A 21,625-nucleotide genomic window follows, 5' to 3' on the forward strand; every position below is an offset into this window, starting at 1 on the left:
TGAGTATGTGTTTTGGTAATTTTTTATGCTTTCTGATTGCTTCCAGGAAGATGTGATAAGGATGTGGGCTTCCCTTTTCACTCTTCTTATTGCTTAACTCAGAGTAACTTTCACAGGTGTTGCCTGTTTCCCCTGTATATGGCAGCTAGTATTGGTTCTTGCCTGGGTTTTGGTGTTTTATAGAGTGTGATTGTAGCTTGGCTATATGGCAGCAGTTGCTGACTTTTCTTGTGTAATATAGGGAGACAAAGAGTCCTCCAAAGGCAGAAGGGGGTGGGGCATATAACAGAAAAACAACACCAGTGGGGGGCAGGGAGCAGTACCAACAAAAACAAGACTGAATAGTGCAGTCTTTAATCACAGAAAAGGGAGAGGAGGGAGAGAAGAAAAAGAAGGGGGAAAAAATCTATAGCTTAATATGAGTATGGCTTTAATGTCCTAAGTTCCTGCCTTCAAAGCTGCCCAAGAGATTCCAGGTTGCCAGTGTTGGTTGTTATGCTATACCTCAGGCTCTAATCCAACCTTTGGCCTGTTTTGTCTTTAAACTCTCTTTCCTTCCCTTCAGCCCTCTCGTACTCTTTCCCGTGATAAAAAACAGAACAAAAAGGAAACAGATATTAAAAGTTCAGGGCCTCCGCTTGGGCTGAGTATCTGTGCGCATGCGTGGCAGAAGAACCCACCAGCGGTGAGGGTGGGGTGTGGCCACTCGGCTCAGGCTCTCCCTCTATTCACCAGAATGGAGGTGGGCAAACAGTGAGTGTGCCAATTACCAGATATCAAAGAAAAAAAGAAAATCAGAACAAAGCAAAACTGACAAAGTATATCGTCAGCCTTTGTCCCAAGGTTCCCGTGGCATTTTTCCAGGGTGTTTCTGCTCCCCCTGTTTCGTCTTGCTGCTTGGTCTCACCCAGGATGTCAGCTCAGGCCTCCGAGTCCAGCCCGACAGATTCAAAAGTATGTGATTTTTACTTCAGCTCCAAACTCCACAAGCTATAAGCCTTCAAACCTTTAAAATATTCCTATCTCTGTGGTTTCGAGTTTTGGAGCTCTGCCCTGGATCTGCTTTGCCTGGTATTCTGTGTTATTGCTGACAGCGACCTTCACCACATCTCCACCCTAGAAAATATGTTGAAAAACATGAACTCTTTGATAAGCTGTCTCAAGCCCCGCCTCCTGTCGTGTTGTTTTTTAAAAAAGTATTTGCAGTGAAGAAGATATTGGTCTTGCAAAATTCTATCATGTGATCTCCAGCATCGTTTCCAATTACATATTTTCCAATTACTGATACTTCCTAATTGTTACCAACCTTTGTACTCCAATTGCCAGTAATTACCAATACATATTGATTGCATGTGTGACCACTTTCAGACTGAAGAAGTTGGTAGAATTCTTTAATTTCATCTTTACTGGCTATAGTGGTTTGTGTGGAAATTTGAATAATAGTGGTATTAACTTGCCTTTCTTGTAGGTGTATGGATATTATCCTACCACAGACAGCACTGTACTTCAAGACAGATCTTGATATGTTCTTTTTGATGATGAATGTGATGCCTTTTCTCCTCAATTTTTCATTACTGGCAAAGTAAACCATGGGATTTTCAGATTAACCATGTCCAATGCCAGTCCATTTCAGCTCAGTAATGCCTAAGATATCGATGTTTGTGTGTTCCATTTCATTTTTAACAACTTCCAATTTTCCTAGATTCATAAGTCGTACCTTCCATGTTCTGATTATTAATGGATGTTTACAGTGGTTTCTTTTCATTTTGAATTGTGTCCCACCAGCAAATGAAGGTCCTGGAGACTTCACTCCATTCGCATCATCATGGTCTACTCTACTTTGAGGAGGCAGCTCTTTCCCAGTCGTATTTTGAGTGCATTCAATTGAAGGGGCTCATTTTCTGGCACTATTTCTGACAATATTCTGGTATTCTTTGTTATGTTTCAGTATTCAATATTCTGGCGCTGACAGTGTTCCACTACTATTCATAAGGTCTTCAGTGAGTAAATATCTGGGAGTAGTCTGGCTCTCCTTCTTCCTAGTCTGTCTTCTTCTGGAAGCTCAGCTGAAACCTGTCTACCATGGGTGCCTCTGCTGGTACTTAAAATACTGGATGCATAGCTTCCAGAATCACAGCAACACGCAAGCCACCACAGTACGATAAAATAACATAGTGGTGCCAATGGAATCAGCAGTTTAAAAATCAAATAATGTGTTGCTTGGGCAAATCTGCTGTAAAACACCTCTTTTGAGTGTTAAACAGCAAAGATATCACTTTGACGGCTAATGTTCACCTGACACATTCGATTTTTTCATATGCATGTGAAAGCTGGGTAACATTCAAGGTAAACTGATTACTTTGAATGGTGTTGGTGAAGAATACTGCCAGAAGAATTAACAAATATGTCTTGGAAGAAGTACAGCCAGAGTCAGGGTTTGGAGACTCTAGCATCCTTCCACTTTTCATGGAAGAGATGTCAGGATGTGTGGTGAGCTCAGCAGCTGCTACCCACACCACTGCCTTCAAGGGCCCTAGTCCCGGCTCCAAGTAGTGAAGCTGAATGTTGGTGGGGCCCTGTACTATACCACCCTGCAGATGCTGACCAAACAGGACACCATGCTGAAGACCACGTTCAGTGGGCGCACGGAGGTGCTCACCGACAGGGAAGGCTGGAACCTCATTGACCGATGTAGGAAGCACTTCAATTCAATACTCAACTACCTTCATGCTGGGCAGTCCCCGTGCCTGATCACTGTCAGGAGATTGAGGAGCTGCTGGCAGATGCCAAATACTACCTGGTGCAGGGCCTGGTGGCAGAGTGCCAGGCAGCCCTACACATACTAGCCTTTCTACAAGGTGCCTGTTATCACTCCTCCAAGGAAGAACAAAAACTTATCGCAACTTCATATAAGCCAACTGTTAGGCTGCTCTACAACAAAAGTAACAATACTCACATATGTTGAAAAACATGAACTCTTTGATAAGCTGTCTCTGCACTTTAACGGGAGGGTCCTATTCATAAATGACATCACTGGGGATGAAATGTGCTGCTGGTCCTTTTATGGGCAGGGCCACAAGATTGCTGAAGTCTGTTGTACCTCCATCGTCTATGCCACTGAGAAGAAGCAGACCAAGGTGGAGTTTCCTGAAGCCCGGATTTCTGAATAGTTTGCTATATGAGGCCCAGGATGGTTGGGCACACAACTATGCACTCCTGGAGGTCATAGGGAGCACCACTGGGCGCTCCCACCATTTGCATGAGGATGAGGAGCCTGAGTGGATTGAGCACGAGCAGCAGATCCACATGCAGCATCTGGACCACAGAACTCACCTCCACCAGTGAGCAGGCCAGCAGAACCTACACTGCTTGCCAACCCTCTGTGTCCTCTCCTCCCTGCCAGGCTGCCCTGGGTCATCTGCAGGATCCCGGCCCCTCCTCCTTCCCTGGAGTTCATAGCATCTTTTGTAACAAACCAGGTGATGGTTTTGACATTTCTTGACAAGTGAATAGATTCTTTTTTACCCAAGGTGAACGTACCCTGATGTTACTCAAGCTGTGTCCGAGGTCTCTGCTTTTTGTTAGAACTGCAACAAGTCTTGAAACCAGGCTTTCTTGGCTCTCAGAGAAAAAAGTATGAATGGGTATGAAATGTCTGTGAGAACTTGGGTGTACAGGATTTAGTTTGATGGGTGTTGGCTACCTGTTTAGACTCTTTGGGGGCTCCCTTAGGAGTTGGTGTGTTCAAATTCTTAGCTCATAACTGTCCCATTCTTGCAACCCAGCTCCTGTGCACTGTCACCAGACATATGCTTCATGGCTCTGCCAACAACCCATTCTGCCAAATGGTCTCTAGGCAAAAGTCTGTTGGTCAACAAGTGGCACTGGTAGCAGTGGAGATGGGATTCATCAAGCGTGCCTCTGAATAACTTTCCTTATGTTCATTTGGGATGCATAGCTCTGGTGAGGAACAAGCCTGGGCCTGCCTCAATTGGTCTTGGGTCTGGTGCTTGCTGGGACCCCACACATCTAATTGGGTTACCACTCTGGTAATGACTTCTGCCGCTTCCTAGTAGGTTGTGGGTTTGAGCCACTGACCTTGCAGTTCAAACTGCAGTCCAGTGCATTACCCTGCAATGCCACACCAGGACTCCAGTGGCCATCTTAGGTGCAACTATTAATTAGTCTCACTCCGTCTAGAACAAAGAGTGAAGAAAATCAAGACACATGGAAACAATTAGTCCAAAGTACCAATGGCCCATAGGAACCCTGAGACTCGAAGAACTGGATGGTTCCTGGTCACCACAGCGACAGCTCTGATAGGGATCACGATAGAAGGTTCTAGATAGAATGGGAGAAAAAATGTGGAAAAAAACATCAAATAATAAAAGAAAATAAGACTAGGCTTACTGGTCTAATAGAAAGTGGTAGAATCCCTTAGATACCCTTCTAGCCTGGAACTGAACTCACCCTCAAGGCTCAACTATCAACCAAACAGTTACAGGTCTATTACGTGAACAGTAACACCAGGGAGGTATGTACCCCTAAGAACGATCAATCACACAAGTTCAAAAGGGGCATCATTTGCCCAGGGAAAAGCTCAGCAGACAAGAAGGGATAGGAAGGAAGGGAAAATGGAAATGGTAAGCACAGGACGAAAGTGGAGAAAGTGCTGTTACTTTACAGGAGTTGCAGACAGTGTCACAACTCAAAATGAGGAGGAGTGGCAGTAAACATCCATTAATAATAGTTACACCTTTCACTATATAGAAATGAATGAGAAGGAGTAGCAGTAAACATTCATTAATAATTGGAACCTGGAATATACAAAATGTGAATCTAGGAAAATTGGACATTGTCAAAAATAAAATGATACCCATATAGATCAATATCTTAAGCTTTAGTGGGTTGAAATGGACTGGTATTGACCATTTTGAATCTGATAATCATATGGTTTATTATACCAGAGATGGCCAACTGAAGAGAAATGGTGTCATATTGATCATCTAAAAGAACATTTCAAGATCTATCTTGAAGTACAATGCTGTCTGTGACAGGAAAATATCCATACGCCTACAAGGAAGACCAGTTAATACAACTAATATTCAAATCCACGCACTAATCACTAAAAGCAGTGATGATGAAATTAAAGAATTCTACCAACTTCTTCAGTCTGAAATTGATCAAATGTGCAATCAAGATGTATTGATCATTACTGGTGGTTGGAATGCAAAGGTTAGAAACAAATAGGAAGAATCATAATTGAAAAAACAGTCTTGATGATAGAAATTATGCTAGAGATCGCATGGTAGAATTTTGCAAGACCAGTAAGTTATTCATTGCAAATGCCTTTTTAAAACAAGATCAAAGATGACTATACATATGGACCCCACCAGATGGAATACATAGAAGTCACCATTGATTACATCTATGGCAAGAAATATTGAAAAAGCTCCATATCATCAGATCATCAACCAAAGCAAGGCCAGTGGCCGACTGTGGAACAGATCATCAATTGCCTTTATAAAAGATCAGGCAGAAGCTGAAGAAATTTAGAGATCATCTCAAGAACAGACTTGATACATTAGACACTAATGACTGAACACCAGAAGAGCTGTGGGATGAGATCAAGAACATCATACAGGAAGAAAGCAAAAAAAAATCATTAAGAAGACAAGAAAAGGGGAAAAGAGAAAAATGGATGTCAGAAGAGACACTGACACTTGTTGTCCAGCATAAAGATGCTAAAGCAAATGGAAGAACTGAGGAGGTAAAAGAGTTAAACAAAATATTTAAAAGACAAAGACAAGTATGATAATGAAACGTGCAAAGAACTGGAGATAGAAAACCAAAAGGAAAGAACATGCTCAGTATTTCTCAAACTGAAAGATGCAAATAAAAAATTCAAACCTTGACTTGTAATATTGAAGGATTCTATGGGCAAAATATTGAGTGATGCAGAAAGCATCAAAAGAAGATGGAAGGAATACATAGAGTCACTGTTCCAAAAAGATGTTCAACCATTTCAAGAGATAGCATATGATCAAAAGCCAATGGTCCTAGAGGTAGAAGTCCAAGCTGCACTGAAGGCACTGGTAAAGAACAAGGCGCTGGGAATTAATGGAATACAAATTGAAATCTTTCAACAAATGGATGCAGCACTGGAGGCACTCACTCATCCATGCTAAGAAATTTGAAAGACAGTTATTTGTGCCCATTGCAAAGAGAGGTGACCCAACAGAATGCAGAAGTCATCTACAATATCATTAATATCACCTGCAGGTAAAATTTTGCTAAAGATAATTCAAGGACTGCTACAATAGTATATTGACATGTCAGAGGTTCAAGCTGGATTTAGACCAGGACATGGAACGAGGGACATCATTGCTGACGTCAGAGGAATCTTTGCTAAAAACATATAATACCAGAAAGATGTTTGCCTGTGCTTTACTGGCTTTCATCTGTGTGGATCATGACAAGCTATGGACAACATTGTGGAAGATGGGTATCCCACACACTTAATTGTAGTTTTGAAGAACCAATTCAAACAGAACAAGGCCACACTAAATGGCTTTAAATCAGGAAAGGTGTGTGTCAGAGTTGTATTCTTTTACCATACTTATTCAATCTGTATGCTGGGCAAATAATCCAAGAAGTTGGATTATATGAAGAAGAATGTGTTATCAGGATTGGAGGACTACTCCTTAACAACCTGCTTACTAAAAGTAAAAAGGACTTAAAATACTTCCTGATAAAGACCAAAGGTTACAGCCTTTGATGAGTTGCACCTCAATGTAAAGAAACCACTGTATGGGTTGTACCTCAATGTAAAGAAAACAAAAATCCTCCCCACCTGACCATTAAATACCATCATGATAAATGGAAAAAAGACAGAAGTTATCAAAGACTTCATTTTTGCTTGGCTCCACTATTAACACTCATGGAAGCCGCAGTCAAGAAATCCAACCATGAATTGCATTAAACAAATGTGTTACACAAGACTTCTTTAAGGCATTGAATGAAGAGCAAACATGTCAGTTTGAGGACTAAGGTGTGCCTGACCCAAGTCATGGCATTTTCAAAAGCTTCATATACATGTGAATGTTAGACAGTGAATAAAGACTGTAGAAGAATTGATGCATTTGAGTTCTGGTTCGGAAAAGCATATTGAAAGGACCATGGACAACCAGAAGAACAAACAAGTCTGTGTTGGAAGAAGCACAGTCAGAATATTCTTTGAAAGTCAGAATAGTAAGACTTTGTCTCTCATACTTCAGACATATTCCCAGGAGGGACCAGTCTCTGGAGAAGGACATCATGCTAGGTAAAGTGGAGGGTCATCGAAAAAGAGGAAGAGCCCAATGAGATGAACTCAAGCTTAACAATGATTGTGAGAATGCCACAGGACTGGGCAGTGTTTCGTATTATTGTCCATAAGGTCACTATGGGTTGGACTCGACTTAAAGGCCCCCAATAACAACAACAATCAACATCATAAAACCAAATGTGTATGAAATGTGTGTTGGATAACCAATTTGCTCTGTAAACTAAACTCAGCCATATCACAAGAAAAAAGCTAAAATAACAACAAAACAACCCAAGTCTGTAGCTGTCCAGTAGACTATGCCTTCTAGCAAACCTGTGTGTTTTCCAGCAAAACTGCTCCATAGGGTTTTCTTGACAATCATCTTTGGGGAAACTAGATCATGAGAGCTTTCCATGATGCTTCTGGTTGTGTTTGAACAGTCAACCTTTTGTTTAGCAGATGAGTCCATTCACCTTTTATACCCTCCAGGGACTTCACTGAATCTGGGGGCTTCCTGGATGGTGCTGCAGGATAAGCAAGGTCAGTTGGAACTGCAAAGTTGGTGGTTCAAACCCACCAGCCCCTCCTTAAAAACCCTATGCAGGGTCACTATGAGCCTGAATCCACTCTCCTGCTCTTAGCAGCATCAACCCTAAAAAGACTTTAAGACGTCCATTAGCGTACTGGGTCTCGTGTTGGGCTGCTAACCACAAGAGCAGCGGTTTGAATTCACCAAGAGCCTCTCAGGAAAAATATGAGGGTTTCTGTTCCTATACCGAGCCACTATGAGTCAGAACTGACTCATCAGCACACCACCACCAGAGACATGAAATAACTCAGGTCAGGAGTCACTCACAGGAGCCTCGTGTGGCACTGTAGGATAAGCATTGGACTCCTAACCACACAGCTGGCAGTTCAAACCCACCAGCCGCTCCTCAGAAACCCTATGCAGGGTCACTGTGAGCCCACTCGATGGCACTTAACAACAAGACATAAAGCTTTGAACAGCTCTCCTAAGCCAAGGGCGAGGATTCGTTCTCAAACATTTATTGATGCTCCTTTGGGCTGTGAAGACCACCCAGTCTGGGGCAAGGTGCAGGGACAACAAATAGCTGGGTCCATTCCTGAGTCCCTTGAACGTGTTACAGAGGGAGGGAGGGTCAGATCACCCAGGTCTTGAACGCGGGGCCGAGGCGCTAGGAAGAAGATTTGGGAGTCTATGGAAATACAGTCAGATCCAACTGTAAGGCCGTGTGGTGAGGTTAGGCGAAAGACCCAGAGCACAGGTACAGAGGGGACTATGTTGCTGTAGGCCCACAAGATTCAGTGGTGGTGGGCGTGACTCTGGGCACTAGGCGGGTCATCGCTGCGGTGGGCGTGGCTACAGTGTACGAAGCCGCGGGATCAGCATCTGCGCCTCTTCTCACAGATCCAGTTGTCCTTCGTGTTGCAAGGTGCATCGTTCCACATCCCGGTGTCCAGCATCATGATGCAGCTTTCACCCCCCTGCGAGTCATTGGGCTCCCCAACGTTCCAGTGGCTGCAGTGGTTGGGTGGGGTATTGCTAAGGAGGCGCCTGGGGTCCAGCCTTCCTTCCCAGGGTCTGGTCAGTTTGCAAGTATTTCTTGGACCTAATTTAGGCTCCCTACGAGTCTCGAGCACATCACTAGACAGTTCCTGGGGTCTAGCCTGAGTATTCCTCAGGATCTAACCTCAGCAAAGGAGTCCCAAAGCCTGTCCGGGCCCACCTCCCCAAGTCTTGGGAAACCTTCTCCTCACCTGAAGCTGACCTTGACGCCGTCCACCCACTCATAGCTCTTGATTGTACCCTTGTGTCGCACGGCCTTTAGGCCCATCCAGAAGCCGAACCCACGCGTGTTCGCACTCAGGAAGGTCTAGGAGGGGAGAATAAAGCCAATCGAGTTGTCCCAACCCCGCCTTTGCCTGAGCCCCGCCCCCGATCCACAGGTACACAGAGCCTCCCGCGGCCCGAAACGAAACGCACCTGCTCCTCCAGATCCCCCACGATGACCAGGCGCGCGCTGGCGTCAGCGCAACTTTTCTCAGCAACGTCCCAGTTGCCCTGCGCCTTGGAGAAAAGGTAGCAGGAACCCTGAAAGGGCATCCACGATGTGGGACACGGCTCGCAGGAGTCTAGAGAGTGGTCGGGTGTCAAGAATGGTCCGACCATTCCTTGTCCCAGCAGACCCACAAAATGGGGTGAGCTGGACCGCCGGGCAAGGGCCGATGCCAAAGAACCCAGAGTTCAGAGGAGTGGTCAGATCAGGGGACCCCGAGGCCCACATGCAGCGTCCACTGTGCCCCCCCGCGAAGCTCACGGTTTCCAAGCTTGGCAGCTTCCAGCGCCCGCAGCAGCTCACTGCGGATGTCCTCGAGGTCCCTGCCCGCCAGCTGCATGTCCTTGGTCACTGTGGGGTCAGGAGAGTGGAGATTACAGCTAGGATCAGGAGGTGAGGTCTGCCTGGGGAATGGTCAGGACTTAGGTCAGAAGTCAACGTCAGAGTCTGCGCCAGGCAGATAGTTGGCACTAGGGTGAAGAAGGACCGTTAGATCTAGGTAGGGTTGTGGTTAGGAGTTGTGGTCAAGACCCAGCGGTGGGGTCGGACTGAGTCACAGTGGGGTCGGGAAGTAAACCGAGAGTCAGGTCATGCCTCAGTCAAGGATCTGAGGTCGTGGTCACTACCCGCGCCCTCACCGCGCTCGCGTAGTTCACTCAAGACGCTCTGCTGCTCCTGCAGTTTCGTCTGCGCGGCCCCAAGGAGCCCCTGAGTGGTCTGCAGATGCGCCTGCGTCACGGAGCCTTGAAAAGTAGGGGAGGGAGATGAGGAAGAAAGTGAGGGATCTGAGGGCAGCCTGCCCCGCCCACACGGGCCACAAGCTCCGCCTTGCCCGCGAATCACAAGCCTGTTTCCGGTCTTCCACTTACAACTAGTTCTGCAGGTTTTGACCTCATTCTGCAGAACACCCAGCTCCGCCTCCTGCTTCGAGGCTGGAATAGACACACACGCAGGATTCACCCGCCGGGAATCACAGCATAACCTTCCCCACCCTGCTGCCGGACCCGGGACTACAGGGTGCCCCACCCCTATTCGGCTTCACCGCTCTGCACCAACCGTTTGTACTCAACAGGTCCTGATGGTCGAGTAGTTCCTCGCGTTCTTTGGAGGCTGCGGAGAGAAGTCTTGCAGGCGCGACCTGGGGACTAGGGACCCATCCCCACGCCTAAGGGTGCGGGGACCCAGGTCTTGGAATTCCTCAGAGGGGGCAGACAGACATAGGGTGCACTCACGACTCCGAAAGAAGAGAAGTACACACACAGGGGAACACGCACACACAGATGCGCACAACGGGAGAATTTACAGGAACGACAGGTACCGGCGCTCATTCCCAGGCGAGGGTCTGGGACCCAGAAGTCTGTGGCCCCAGGAGAGGACTTACCCTTGCAGGCACTTACCCCGGAACAATAAGATGCTCAGAACCAGGGCCCACAGTACTGCGGCCACTACAGCCAGTGCCACCCAGAAGGACTTCTGTCGCCAGCGTCCCCAGTGCCCTGGGGGACACAGGTGGACTGCTGGGTCCGCTGCAACAGGACTATCCCAGATTCCTAAATCTCCTGGCACTAAACCCTGACCACATGTGTCCCTCCCAGGAAACTGAGAACCAGAGGTTCTCACCATCATTCAGCCTCTAAGTGGTAGAGTTGGAATTTGAACTCAGGTCCATTGGCTGTAGACCTATTGTGGCTCTCCACTACCTGGACCACCACTTGGCTCTTCCTACCTTCTCCCATCAAACCACAGACCACTAAACCAGAGAGGGTCCCAAAGAAGGACCAGCGCACCAGCCTCCTTGTCCATACCTCTGGGGCCTTCTTCGGTCCCATCGCTCCATTTGTTGTACTTGGAATTGTCCATGGCAATGTTGGCACCCAGCCCTGGGTATAGTTATAAATTAGCCCCACCATGCTCCGCCCACTTTCCCTTCCTTCCATTCTCTTTAGTCTCAGTTCCTGTTACAGGCACCAGCGATGACCAACTTCTGGGTTTTCTGGGGAAGTTACAGTCTCCCTGGCAGTAACTTTGATCACATGGACAAATGAATGTTGTTGTTGTTGTTGTTGTTTAGTGCTGTCAAGTCGGTTCTGACTCATAGCAACCCTGTATAGCGTTTCGGAGGAGCGCTATACAGGTGAGCTTAAACCGCCAATTCCTGTGATTCAAACCAACTTTGCAGTCCAGTTCATTAACCCACAGCATCACACCAGAACTCCTGCGACAAATGAATAGATAAACTAAATGTGATATGTACATATAAGGGAATATTATTCCTTCATTAAAAATGAAAATTTGAAACAAGTTGCCATGTGGAAGAACCTTGAAAACATACTGAGTGAAATAAGTCAGACACTAAAGGACAAATATCCCATGATCCCATTTATTTGAAATATTTAGAGAAGGCAATGCATGGAGTCCAGAGTTGATTAGAACATAGTGGTATATACGTCGTTACGTAGTATAACCCTGGTTGCATAGTGGGTTATACGTTGGGCTGCTAACCAGTTTGAATCCATCAGCTGCTCCATAGGAGAAAGATGAAAAGTTCTGTTCCTGTAAAGATTTACAGCTTCAGAAACACTATACAAGAGCACAACCAACTTGAAGGCACGAAGCAGCCCAAAAGCAGCAACTGCAGCAATGGCAGGGAGGAGGAAGGAGAGTCGTTACTTAAGAACTGAATTTCTGTAAAGGGTAATGGGATTGGGAAAGGGACAACCTGCTTGTCATTAATGTCACTGAATTGTACATGTAAAAAAAAAAAAGAAGAAGAAGAAGAAGAAATAAAGGGCAAGTGCTATGAAAAGAAGGAAAGAAAGAACAAATAGACGCAAGAAAGAAGTAAAGAAAGAATAGGGGGAAAAGCCAATCAGGATAATGAACTTGAGAGTGTTGGGTGAGACCAGTGAGCGATAGGCAGCTTGGCCGGAGTGTGTGTTGTTAAAACAGTAAACTTTATGTATGTATATATATATATATATGTGTGTGTGTGTGTGTGTGTGTGTGTGTGTATGTATTTTATGAAGTACTTGTTGTGAGTCTGATCATTGTTATCCATTGAGCATTCTTTGGTTGATTTCTGGAAGTAGTTAGCCAGGCCTTTCCTCATCTTCCAAGTTAGTCTGGAAGCTCCACTAAATCACATCCAGCATCCTAGCAACATGCAAGCCTCCCCTGACAGACAGGTGGTGGCTGCCCACGAGGTACATTGAATGGTTAATATGATCAAGTAAAGGCAAGAGAAGAACGCAGAAGACCAAAAGCAAAATGAGGATGAGAAGGATCACATGAAGTTAAAAGTAAGGCTTACACACAAAATTTACACCCTGAGTTTAAGACTCTTCATAAACGGGTAACCCACCTCCTTACAGAAGGGAAGGGAGCTCAGTGTCTAAAATCAGACTCCGGAGATGCCATAGAGTTCTTCCAAGGTGCCTCTCTCTTGGAATATGTAGAACTAAGTTCTCATTGACCTTTCCATAAATGCATTAGCAAATTTCTCCAGGCCATAAGTAGATGGTCTCATTAATAAAAGCAGGTTTTTCTTGCGGTCCAGCTAAACTCCAAACACATATTCATCACCATTGCTGGAGTGGTTTTAGTATGTTTCAAAGTGAGTGAGTTTGAGATCATGAAGAACAGCTGGCAGAACTAGGGAATGATCGTGGCCATTGATGGATGCCAGATAGGGTATCTAGAGCATATTGCCATCTTTTCCCTCTCACTCTCCTTTCTCTCCCTCTCTCTTCACTTCCCTGGCTCTCTCCCTTGCTGTCTCCTTCCTCTTTCCCTTCTCCTCCTCCCAGTTTATGATGTTTCTTTTCATTCACTTAGCAGTTTTTGTAAGAAACAAAAGTTTTAAAATTTTGACAAAGTCCAATTTCTTCAGCTGTCTTTTATATTTGCTTTTCTTTGTTTTTTTAATCTAAAATACCACGGTGGAATCCACAATTTTCTCCTGTATTTTTTCTTCTAGAAGTTTTATACTGCTAGGTTTTTTGTTCTTATTTTTTAAATTTGTATTGTGAATTGAGTAATAGTTTACATGGGAGAACATTGGTTTTACATGCACCGTTTTATTGCATGCATCATCATCCAACAGTATTTGCCTCTAGTCTCTCTGTATTTTTCGAGGAAGATATACATAAGAACACTCAGGAATGTATAATCATTTAAACAACCAAAGGACCTGCCTCCTGGCCTCCAGCACTCAGTCCCCTCGCTTTCCATGAGACTAGAATCCTCAGCTGCTCCCTCTCTCCATGTCCTCATCTCTGCCTCAATCTCTGGTGTCGCTGCTTCTCTGAATAGGGTCCCACATTCCTTCATGCTCTTCTCCCTTGATGGTCCTAGGATCCTCTGTTCCTAAAAATATGGAACGCATCACGAACTTGTATGTCATCCTAATCTTCTCTCTGTATTGTTCCAATTTTAGTATATGTTCTGCTGAAGCAAGCACTATACTGCTAGGTTTTATAGTTGTTGTTGTTGTTGTTAAGTGCCGTCGAGTCGGTTCCGACCCATAGCGACCCTGTACAGGGTTTCCGAGGGTGTAAATCCTTACGGGAGTAGAAAGCCTCATCTTTCTCCCGCGGAGCGGCTGGTAGTTTCGAACCGCTGACCTTAAGGTTCGCAGCCCGATTCGTAACCACTACGCTACCAGAGCTCCTTTATAGTTAGGTTTCCTAAATAGATTATTTGTGCTAATGTTTCTATGGGTGAAAAGTATGAACTGAAGTTGTTGGGTTATGATATTGCTATTGTTGCTGTTTTTCCTGAGAGCTTGAAATGTTATTAATAGAAAAGAGACTGAAGTCCACAAAAACCAATAGCACACTGGTCAAGAACAAAGCTATGGAGAGAGAACAGTCTGGGGCTGACTCAGCTATGGTCTTATCAACCTTGGGGACTCATCTCTGAAATGGGAGCCATAAAAGATTGTGGCGGGGAGGCCAGGCTGTAGGAGGTGCTGTCCTGTCCTGTCCACGTTCTCTTGGCATTCACCTTTCACAGAGAAGGTTGTGTGTTGTAGCTTCTTGCCTGAGTGGGGGGCAAGCTGGTAGTGCAGCTGAACAGTGTTCTTGGTGCCCTGCACTGGCCCCCAGAGGTCCCAGGGAATTGGACCCCAGCTGCCTCCTTATGAGCACCTCTGGATGAGACATTACTCTTCATTGCCCCACTTCCTTCCTCCCCTTCTAGGAATTACCTCTCAAAAAAAAAAAAAAAAAAACACCTCTGGATGAGACATTACTCTTCATTGCCCCACTTCCTTCCTCCCCTTCTAGGAATTACCTCTCAAAAAAAAAAAAAAAAAAAGCTGTTGTGCTTAGTTGTCCTGGGGTCACTTTCAAGTCAACCCTGATTCATGATGACCTCATGATTAAAAACCTGCTGTCTGGTCCTATGTCAGCCTCATGGTCAATTTCAGATTGGACTGTTGTGATCCACAGCATTTTTCTTGGCTGGTGTATGCAAGTCGATTTCCAGGCCTTCCTCTGGGAGCTCTGCTGACATCTACTCAACATCATAATAAAACAGATGCTACTCATGAGATGCACGGTCTTGCAGTCAAACCCAGAACTTGCAGATGAACTGCTGCTGCATTCTGTGAAGTCAGTTCAGACTCATAGTAACCTTGCACATGAGAGGCTGTACATTTTTACGGAAGCAGAAAGCCTCATCTTTCTCCCAAGAAGCAGCTAGTGGATTTGAACTGCAGACCTTGAGGCTAACAGTCCAATGTGTGACCCATTATGTTACCAGGGCTTGTTTGCAGATAAACTATTCACACTGAAATCCTTGTCATAGGCGATCATTCTGCAAAGCCTCAAGGTCAGTCAAGGACTGGCTCAGTTGTTTCAGCAGGGTGACATGCTCCCTGTGGCAGGGCTAGATGAAAGATGCTGATTGTTGCCGTTGGTATTATTATTCCTGTTGTTAATATCTAAGATCACCTGGGATGACCTAGATTGTGAGGGGGAAACTATGGGGGAGGAAATGAGTCTGATTTAAAGATTCTCTTCTAGGGTTAGTCAAAAAGTATTGCTGCGTAATCATGTTGTTGTTAGGTGCCTCCAAGTAGGTTCCATCTCATAACATCCCTATGCACAGCGGAACAAAACACTGCCCGGTCCTGCAACATCTTCACAATTGTTCTGTTTGAGCCCATTGTTGCTGCCACTGGGTCAGTCCATCACTTTGGGGTTTTCCTCTTTTGTGCTGACATTCTATTTTACCAAGCATGGTGTCCTTTGCCTAGTCTGGCCCTTCCCAATAACATGTCCAAAGTATGAGAGATGAAGTCTGGCCATCCTGGCTTCTAAGGGGCATTCTGGCTATAATTCTTCCAATACAGATTTGTTTGTTCTTCTGGAAGCCCATGGTACTTTTAATATTCTTTGACAATACCATAATTCAAATGTATTAATTTTTCTGCAGTTTGCCTTATTCATTGTCCAACATTCATAAGCATATGAGGACACTGAAAATACTATGGCTTGGGTAAGGTGAACCTTAGTCCTCAAACTAACATCCTTGCTCTATAACCCTTCATAGAAAACTTTATTAAACAAAAATATCAAAATTTGAAGCTACTGCTCTTGACATATCCTCCCTCGAGGTCTATATACTTCTCAAGGTGGTATTTCCATCTCTCGCTCTCTAGGATAAGCACTGTACTGTGAGCCATAAGGTTGGCAGTTTGAGCCCACCAACTGTTCCAGGGGGAAAGATGAGGCTTTCTGCTCTCATAACGACATCGAAATCTCTATATAGGGTGACTATGAGTCAGAACAGACTCAGTGGCACTTACCAACAACTGCTCCCCAAAGAGTGTGGGATTCTTTGATTTATACTCAATGCTGACCAGGTGGCAGCATTGATGGACTCAAGTGTGGCAGCGGTAGTGAGGTTGGCCCAGGATCAGACATTGTTTCATTCTGCTGTGCATAGGGTTGCTATGAGTCGGTACTGACTCGATGGCACCTGACAACAACAACAACATCAAAAATGCAGTTTTGTCACCCTTGAGGAGCTCACATTATGTTCCTTTTAAGGATTCTTTGCATTTTAGAAACAAAACAAAAAAGTCTGAAGGGACAAAATCAGGGCGGTAGTGTGGATGGGGTAAGGTTTTCCAATGTAAGTCTCATGGCCCTTGTTACCCTAAAGAATAAGCAGGTGCATTGTTATGATGTATGTGTGTGTGTGTGTGTGTGTGTGTGTGTAGGGGTGGAATCCTTGGTGCAATTTACCTTAACTGTTTCTCACTAATACAGTTTTCAATTTTCTTGAAACTTCTTCCTAATAAGCCCTTATGTTCATTTTGTGTCTTTGAGAAAATCTATCAAGATTACTCCTTTGAAATTCTTAGAGACTTCTGAGCTGACTTCTCCGCCTTGAACTGAACTGGCCCAGCAGATGCTCTCAGAAGCCACTGTTTTAATTGGACTTTTTTTAAGGTACCCTAGGAGATCCTGGTGTGGCGCTGTGGGTTAATGCACCAGACTGTAAAGCCATTTAAACTGCAAGGTCGGCGGTTCAAGCTCACCAGCTGCTCCTCAGAAACCCTATACAGGTTCGCTATGGGTCGGAATTGACTTTGCGGCATTAACAACAACAGACACTGAGAGAACTTGTCTGCTGAAGGCAAAGACATATTTGAACACATTGTGTGTTCAAACCTATGCACATATGAACTGGAAACCTATTAGCAATATTTTTTTTTTGTTTTTAAGTTTTGATTGTGAATTGAGTGATAGTTTACATGGGAGAGCATCAGCTTTACACTCATCCTATCGTATTTCATTTCATTACAATGATTACAATCCCCTCCATGCATCATCATTCAACAACATTTACTTCCATTCCCTCTGACTTATCCTGTATTTTCCTCAGAGAGGAAAGGTGCTTGGCAAGGTTACTGAGCAAAGAAACATTTTGGCTCAAATCCAAGGCTACATTTCCTATGACTCTTGTCTTAATTATTGTGGGAGGCTGGGAAATCATGGCCACAAATGCCTCCCAACGGTGTACACCCACTTCTTTGCAATGTGTATGCGTTAGTCTGAAAATCAGGAGGTGGAGTCTATAGTCCCTTCATTTCAATCTGGGATGCCCACATCACTTGGTTTGATCAATCAGGTGCTAGCAAAAGTAACCTTTATGTAAGTAACTACAGAGCCTTGACTTCTGAGCATCTTGTAGCTTCTGCCTTTGTACTCACTGTCATTTATTTATTAGAACCTGCTTCTGTCTGGATGAGACATCAATGGAGCAGAGAGATGATTTGCTGACAGCCAGCAACAGCAGAGCTTTGGATATCAGTATGACTCCATCTTGATTCTTCTGGCCATTCCTATTACCATTGGAATGCTGGCCCTGGAGCAAGTCCAGGCAACATCAGGAAAAGAACCACTGAGTCAACCCACAGAACTGTGAAAAATAAAACACTGATTGATTTTTGAAGATGCCAAGTTGTAGGGCCTTGGTTATGCAAACATGACAGGGACACCCTAACATAAACATGACAATACAACAGTGATGGGGGAGCTAGGAGGCAGAGAGAGGCCACTTGCCCCCCAGGTATTCTGGGAAGGCAATGGTTGCATCAGGGAACATCCAAGTCTGAAGAAGACACACCCCACCCCCATCCATTGCCCCTCCTTTCTTTCAACACCAGTGTTCTTGGAAGACTGATCCTAGTCTCCAAAAGCTTAGCTTTCACTTTAACTTCAATGCACCCATCTGGCATTTGGCCCAGTACCTTCTACAGAAAATGCTCGTGTCAAGTCAACTGTTTCCTGTTGGTGCCCAACATCTGTGGATTTCATGAGGGCATGTACTTGGCAGCCACACCCTTTCCCAGTGTTCCTGAAATGTATGGGTAAGATAGTATATACCAGGCTGTTTTCTAGGTAGGAGGGAATTCAACAAGAGACAAACAAGTCTACTTTGCACATGTGGGGTCACCATGAGTTCGAATCGATTCGAGCAAGTAGCAACAACACCCATAGCATAGTGCCATGGTGTGATAAGTCAATACATACGATGACACCAGGGACTGAGGAAGAATGAAGTAAGGGGGGAGTGGATGACGTAGGGGTTGCTGTTGTTGTTATGTGCCGTGGAGTCGGTTCCGACTCATAACGACCCTGTACAGGGTTTCCAAAGCTTTAAATCTTTACGGGAACAGAACGCCTCATCTTTCTCCCGCAGAGCAGCTGGTAGTTTCGAACTGCTGACCTTGAGGTTCACAGCCCGATTCGTAACCACTACGCTGCCAGAGTAGGGGTAGTCATTGTAAATAAGATGGTCAGGGAAGGTCTCTCAGTAAAGGTAACATTTCTTTGGAAAACAGTCTGGCAGTTCCTGAAATGGTTAAATGTAGACTGGCCGGGTGATCAGCAATTCCGCTTCCAGGAATATAATACCCAAGAGAACTAAAAACATGTTTATGCAAAAATGTATCCATGAATGCTTATAACAGCATGATTAATAATAGTCCGGAAATACAAACAGCTCAAATGCTCACCAATATTCATTGAAAAGGAAATTGTAGCGATCAGCAAGTTTTAAGAGCATTCATGCATATTAATATTAACCCTTCAATGAACCATGTGTTGGTTGCATAACATAGTAAATGTAAATCATGTCATTGAATTGTACATGTGAAAACGAGGAACTGATCCCCCCAGAAAGTCACATGCTATGAGAAAAAGAGAGAGAAGGAAATCATGAAAAGGAGGCTAATTAGGGTAACAGGCTTGGGAGACGAAGGCTAGACCAGAACAGCAAAAGCTCAGTTCCTCAGAAGCAGCCCCAATGAAAGTAGATGGAGATCCCTCAGCAGGTCCGCTTAGTGAGGGCATCCTTCATGATGAGGGTTCTGGGGCTCAGAGGTGGGCTTAGCAGAGCTGGGATCTTTCTCATAGGGTTCTGGGGCAGGGAATGGGTCCCTAAACACTGGGGTCCAGACCAGGCACAGACTTCCCAACATCTGATACAAGAGTAGTGGCCCAGAGAGTCAGGTGACCTGCCTTTCCCACACTGCCCCTCTTCCACAGCTGACCATCTACCATAACTGGTCTTGGAATTGGGATCTCTTACAGAGAAATTGTTACTTGTTTTCCTGGACCCAGGGGACACAGAACACTGACTCCAACTCTCAGGACAAGGGGGCCCAGCTGGAGACTATCAACAGTGTTGAGGAGCAGATTGGCCAGACAGGGTACTTAGCTGGGGCTGGGTCACACAACTGGTCAACCAAAAACCTTCTGAGACCCTTCTCTGAGAGATGGAGGTCCAGTGGAGAATGTGGGGTAAGTAAGACCACCTCAGTATGATGGTGGCTATGCTAACGTCTGAGGCAAAAACAAATAAATAAAACTCCATTTTGAATCTACAGTAACTTCTGCATCAAGAATGCAGCTTGCCATTTCTGTGACTCTCTACTGTACCCTGAAAAAAATGGTTTGGTAAATAATTTTAGAAAAAAAAAGTGATTTTGATTGCTTAAGAGTTTTTGCTTAATTGCGAATACTACCTGTTCTGAACTAAGTTCAAAACGTTTTTCAGAACTCAAGATAAGCCTTAGTCCACACACTTGGAGAGCCTTGTGAGTGTTTCGAGTCCAGAGCACCCAGTTTTGTAACCATTGCATAAAAGTCAGCCAATCGCTGGATTTCTTATTGAAGTACCTTATATTTTCTTATCAAAACTTCTGAACTATCTTTGTCTCAGATCACTTAATTCAAAATCTCTGATTCTCAATTTGAAAGTTGTCTTGCCTCTCAATAGAAGCTTTTTAATTTTTATGTTCACCAGACTTGGTCATTTTTCCTAAATTACATTTCTTGGTGTTGGAAGGAGGAATCCATAGAAGAGCTGCTGAGGGCTCCATTGAGGGCTCAGGAACTCAAGCCTCGGTACCGGCAGCAGCCTGTTGGCTCACTATTTCCCTGGATTCTCTAAGGAAGTCTCTTCACATAAGCAGATCAAACTCCATTCTCTTTGCGTAGCATTCCCCTGAACTTTTGTGAGAAGTACTTTTCCTTCATTTTTGTCTGTATTTCTTTTCTCCCTAACTTGCCCTAGAATTGGTGTATAAATTTTCTGTTGTTATTGTTGTTGTTAACTGCCATCGAGTCAGTACCAACTCATAGCACCCTTATGCACAACAGAACCAAACACTGCCCGGTCCTGCACCAACCTAACAATCATTGCTATGCTTCCATTGCTGCTGCCACTGTACCAATCCACATGGTTGAAGGTCTTCTTCCTTTTTACTGACCCTCCACTTTACCCAGCATGATGTCCTTCTCCAGGGACTGGTCCCTCCTGATAGTATGTCCAAAGTATGAGAAACAAAGTCTGGCCATTCTGGCTACTAAGGAGCACTCTGGCTGTACTTCTTCCAACACAGATTCGTTTATTCTTCTGGAAGTCCATGGTACCTTTAATATTCTTCTCCAACACCATAACTCAAATACATCAATTATTCTATGGTCTTCCTTATTCATTGTTCAACTTTCACATGCATATGAGGCTATTGAAATTACCATGGCTTGGGTCAGGCGCACTTTAGTCCTCAAGTTGACATCTTTGCTCTTCAACACTTTAAAGAGGTCTTGTGCAGAAGATTTTCCTAATCCACTATGTCGTTTCATTTCTCTACTGCTGGCTACTTCATTGGATAATGGTGTTTTTGAACCCCTGACATAATCATACTGAACATAATTTAGAGCAAATATGACTGCTTTGAGGATCTTTACATCTGTCTAAATTAACAGATAAGTTCTTAAATTAAATAGAACAGGTAAGTTCTTAAATTAAACTCAATAGGATGCATACTTTAACTGGCATCTTGAAACTACCAATAGAAATCCAGATAAGATTACTTCTGTAATCTTATTACAGAAGGCAACTTCAACATTGGCTAAAAAGTGACTGGTTTACAAGGTTTCAAGGGGGAGTTTAGTTTAAGAGTGTGTGGGTGAAGATAACAGCCCCCATTGAAGAGTTTTCATCTTGTCTAGATGGGTCTGGTTAAAAGATATTGGCATTCCAGGATAAGCAGAAGCTAAGAGATTTTGCCAAAGCCAACCCTGCTATGAAAAACATCCTAAAGGAAGTTCTGTGGACTGAGAACCAATAAGAACACACAACAACTACAGAATGACGTACATGGCAGCATCAACCTGAACTCAGTCGACAAATGAAAGAGTCAAGAACAGAATAAAAT

General features: G+C 44.5%; 1 protein-coding gene and 1 pseudogene across 1 annotated transcript; one reads left to right on the forward strand and one right to left on the reverse strand.

Annotated features, from left to right (window-relative positions):
- The first annotated feature begins 2,466 nt into the window (after positions 1 to 2,466).
- Positions 2,467 to 3,345, forward strand: LOC102821968 (annotated as a pseudogene).
- A 5,365-nt stretch (positions 3,346 to 8,710) lies between these two features.
- On the reverse strand, positions 8,711 to 11,244 carry LOC102841118 (C-type lectin domain family 4 member G-like). Its single transcript, XM_006868993.1, has 9 exons — positions 11,190 to 11,244; positions 10,782 to 10,880; positions 10,441 to 10,494; positions 10,254 to 10,316; positions 10,023 to 10,127; positions 9,646 to 9,735; positions 9,312 to 9,460; positions 9,086 to 9,201; positions 8,711 to 8,846 (listed from the first exon to the last, which is right to left on the reverse strand). The coding sequence occupies exons 1-9, from the start codon at positions 11,242 to 11,244 to the stop codon at positions 8,711 to 8,713; spliced, it is 867 nt and encodes a 288-aa protein (XP_006869055.1).
- Positions 11,245 to 21,625: the final 10,381 nt, after the last annotated feature.

Source organism: Chrysochloris asiatica, unplaced genomic scaffold, assembly GCF_000296735.1.
Source record: "Chrysochloris asiatica unplaced genomic scaffold, ChrAsi1.0 scaffold00125, whole genome shotgun sequence".
Taxonomy (NCBI): Eukaryota; Metazoa; Chordata; class Mammalia; order Afrosoricida; family Chrysochloridae; genus Chrysochloris; species Chrysochloris asiatica.

Excerpts from the sequence above, each read along its gene's own strand:
- LOC102841118 (XM_006868993.1), bottom strand. The coding sequence starts at position 11,244 with ATGGACAATTCCAAGTACAACAAATGGAGCGATGGGACCGAAGAAGGC. Across the intron at positions 10,881-11,189 it reads GACCGAAGAAGGCCCCAGAG|GGCACTGGGGACGCTGGCGA; the intron begins GTATGGACAAGG and ends TGTGTCCCCCAG. Across the intron at positions 10,317-10,440 it reads GGACCTGTTGAGTACAAACG|CCTCGAAGCAGGAGGCGGAG; the intron begins GTTGGTGCAGAG and ends TGTCTATTCCAG.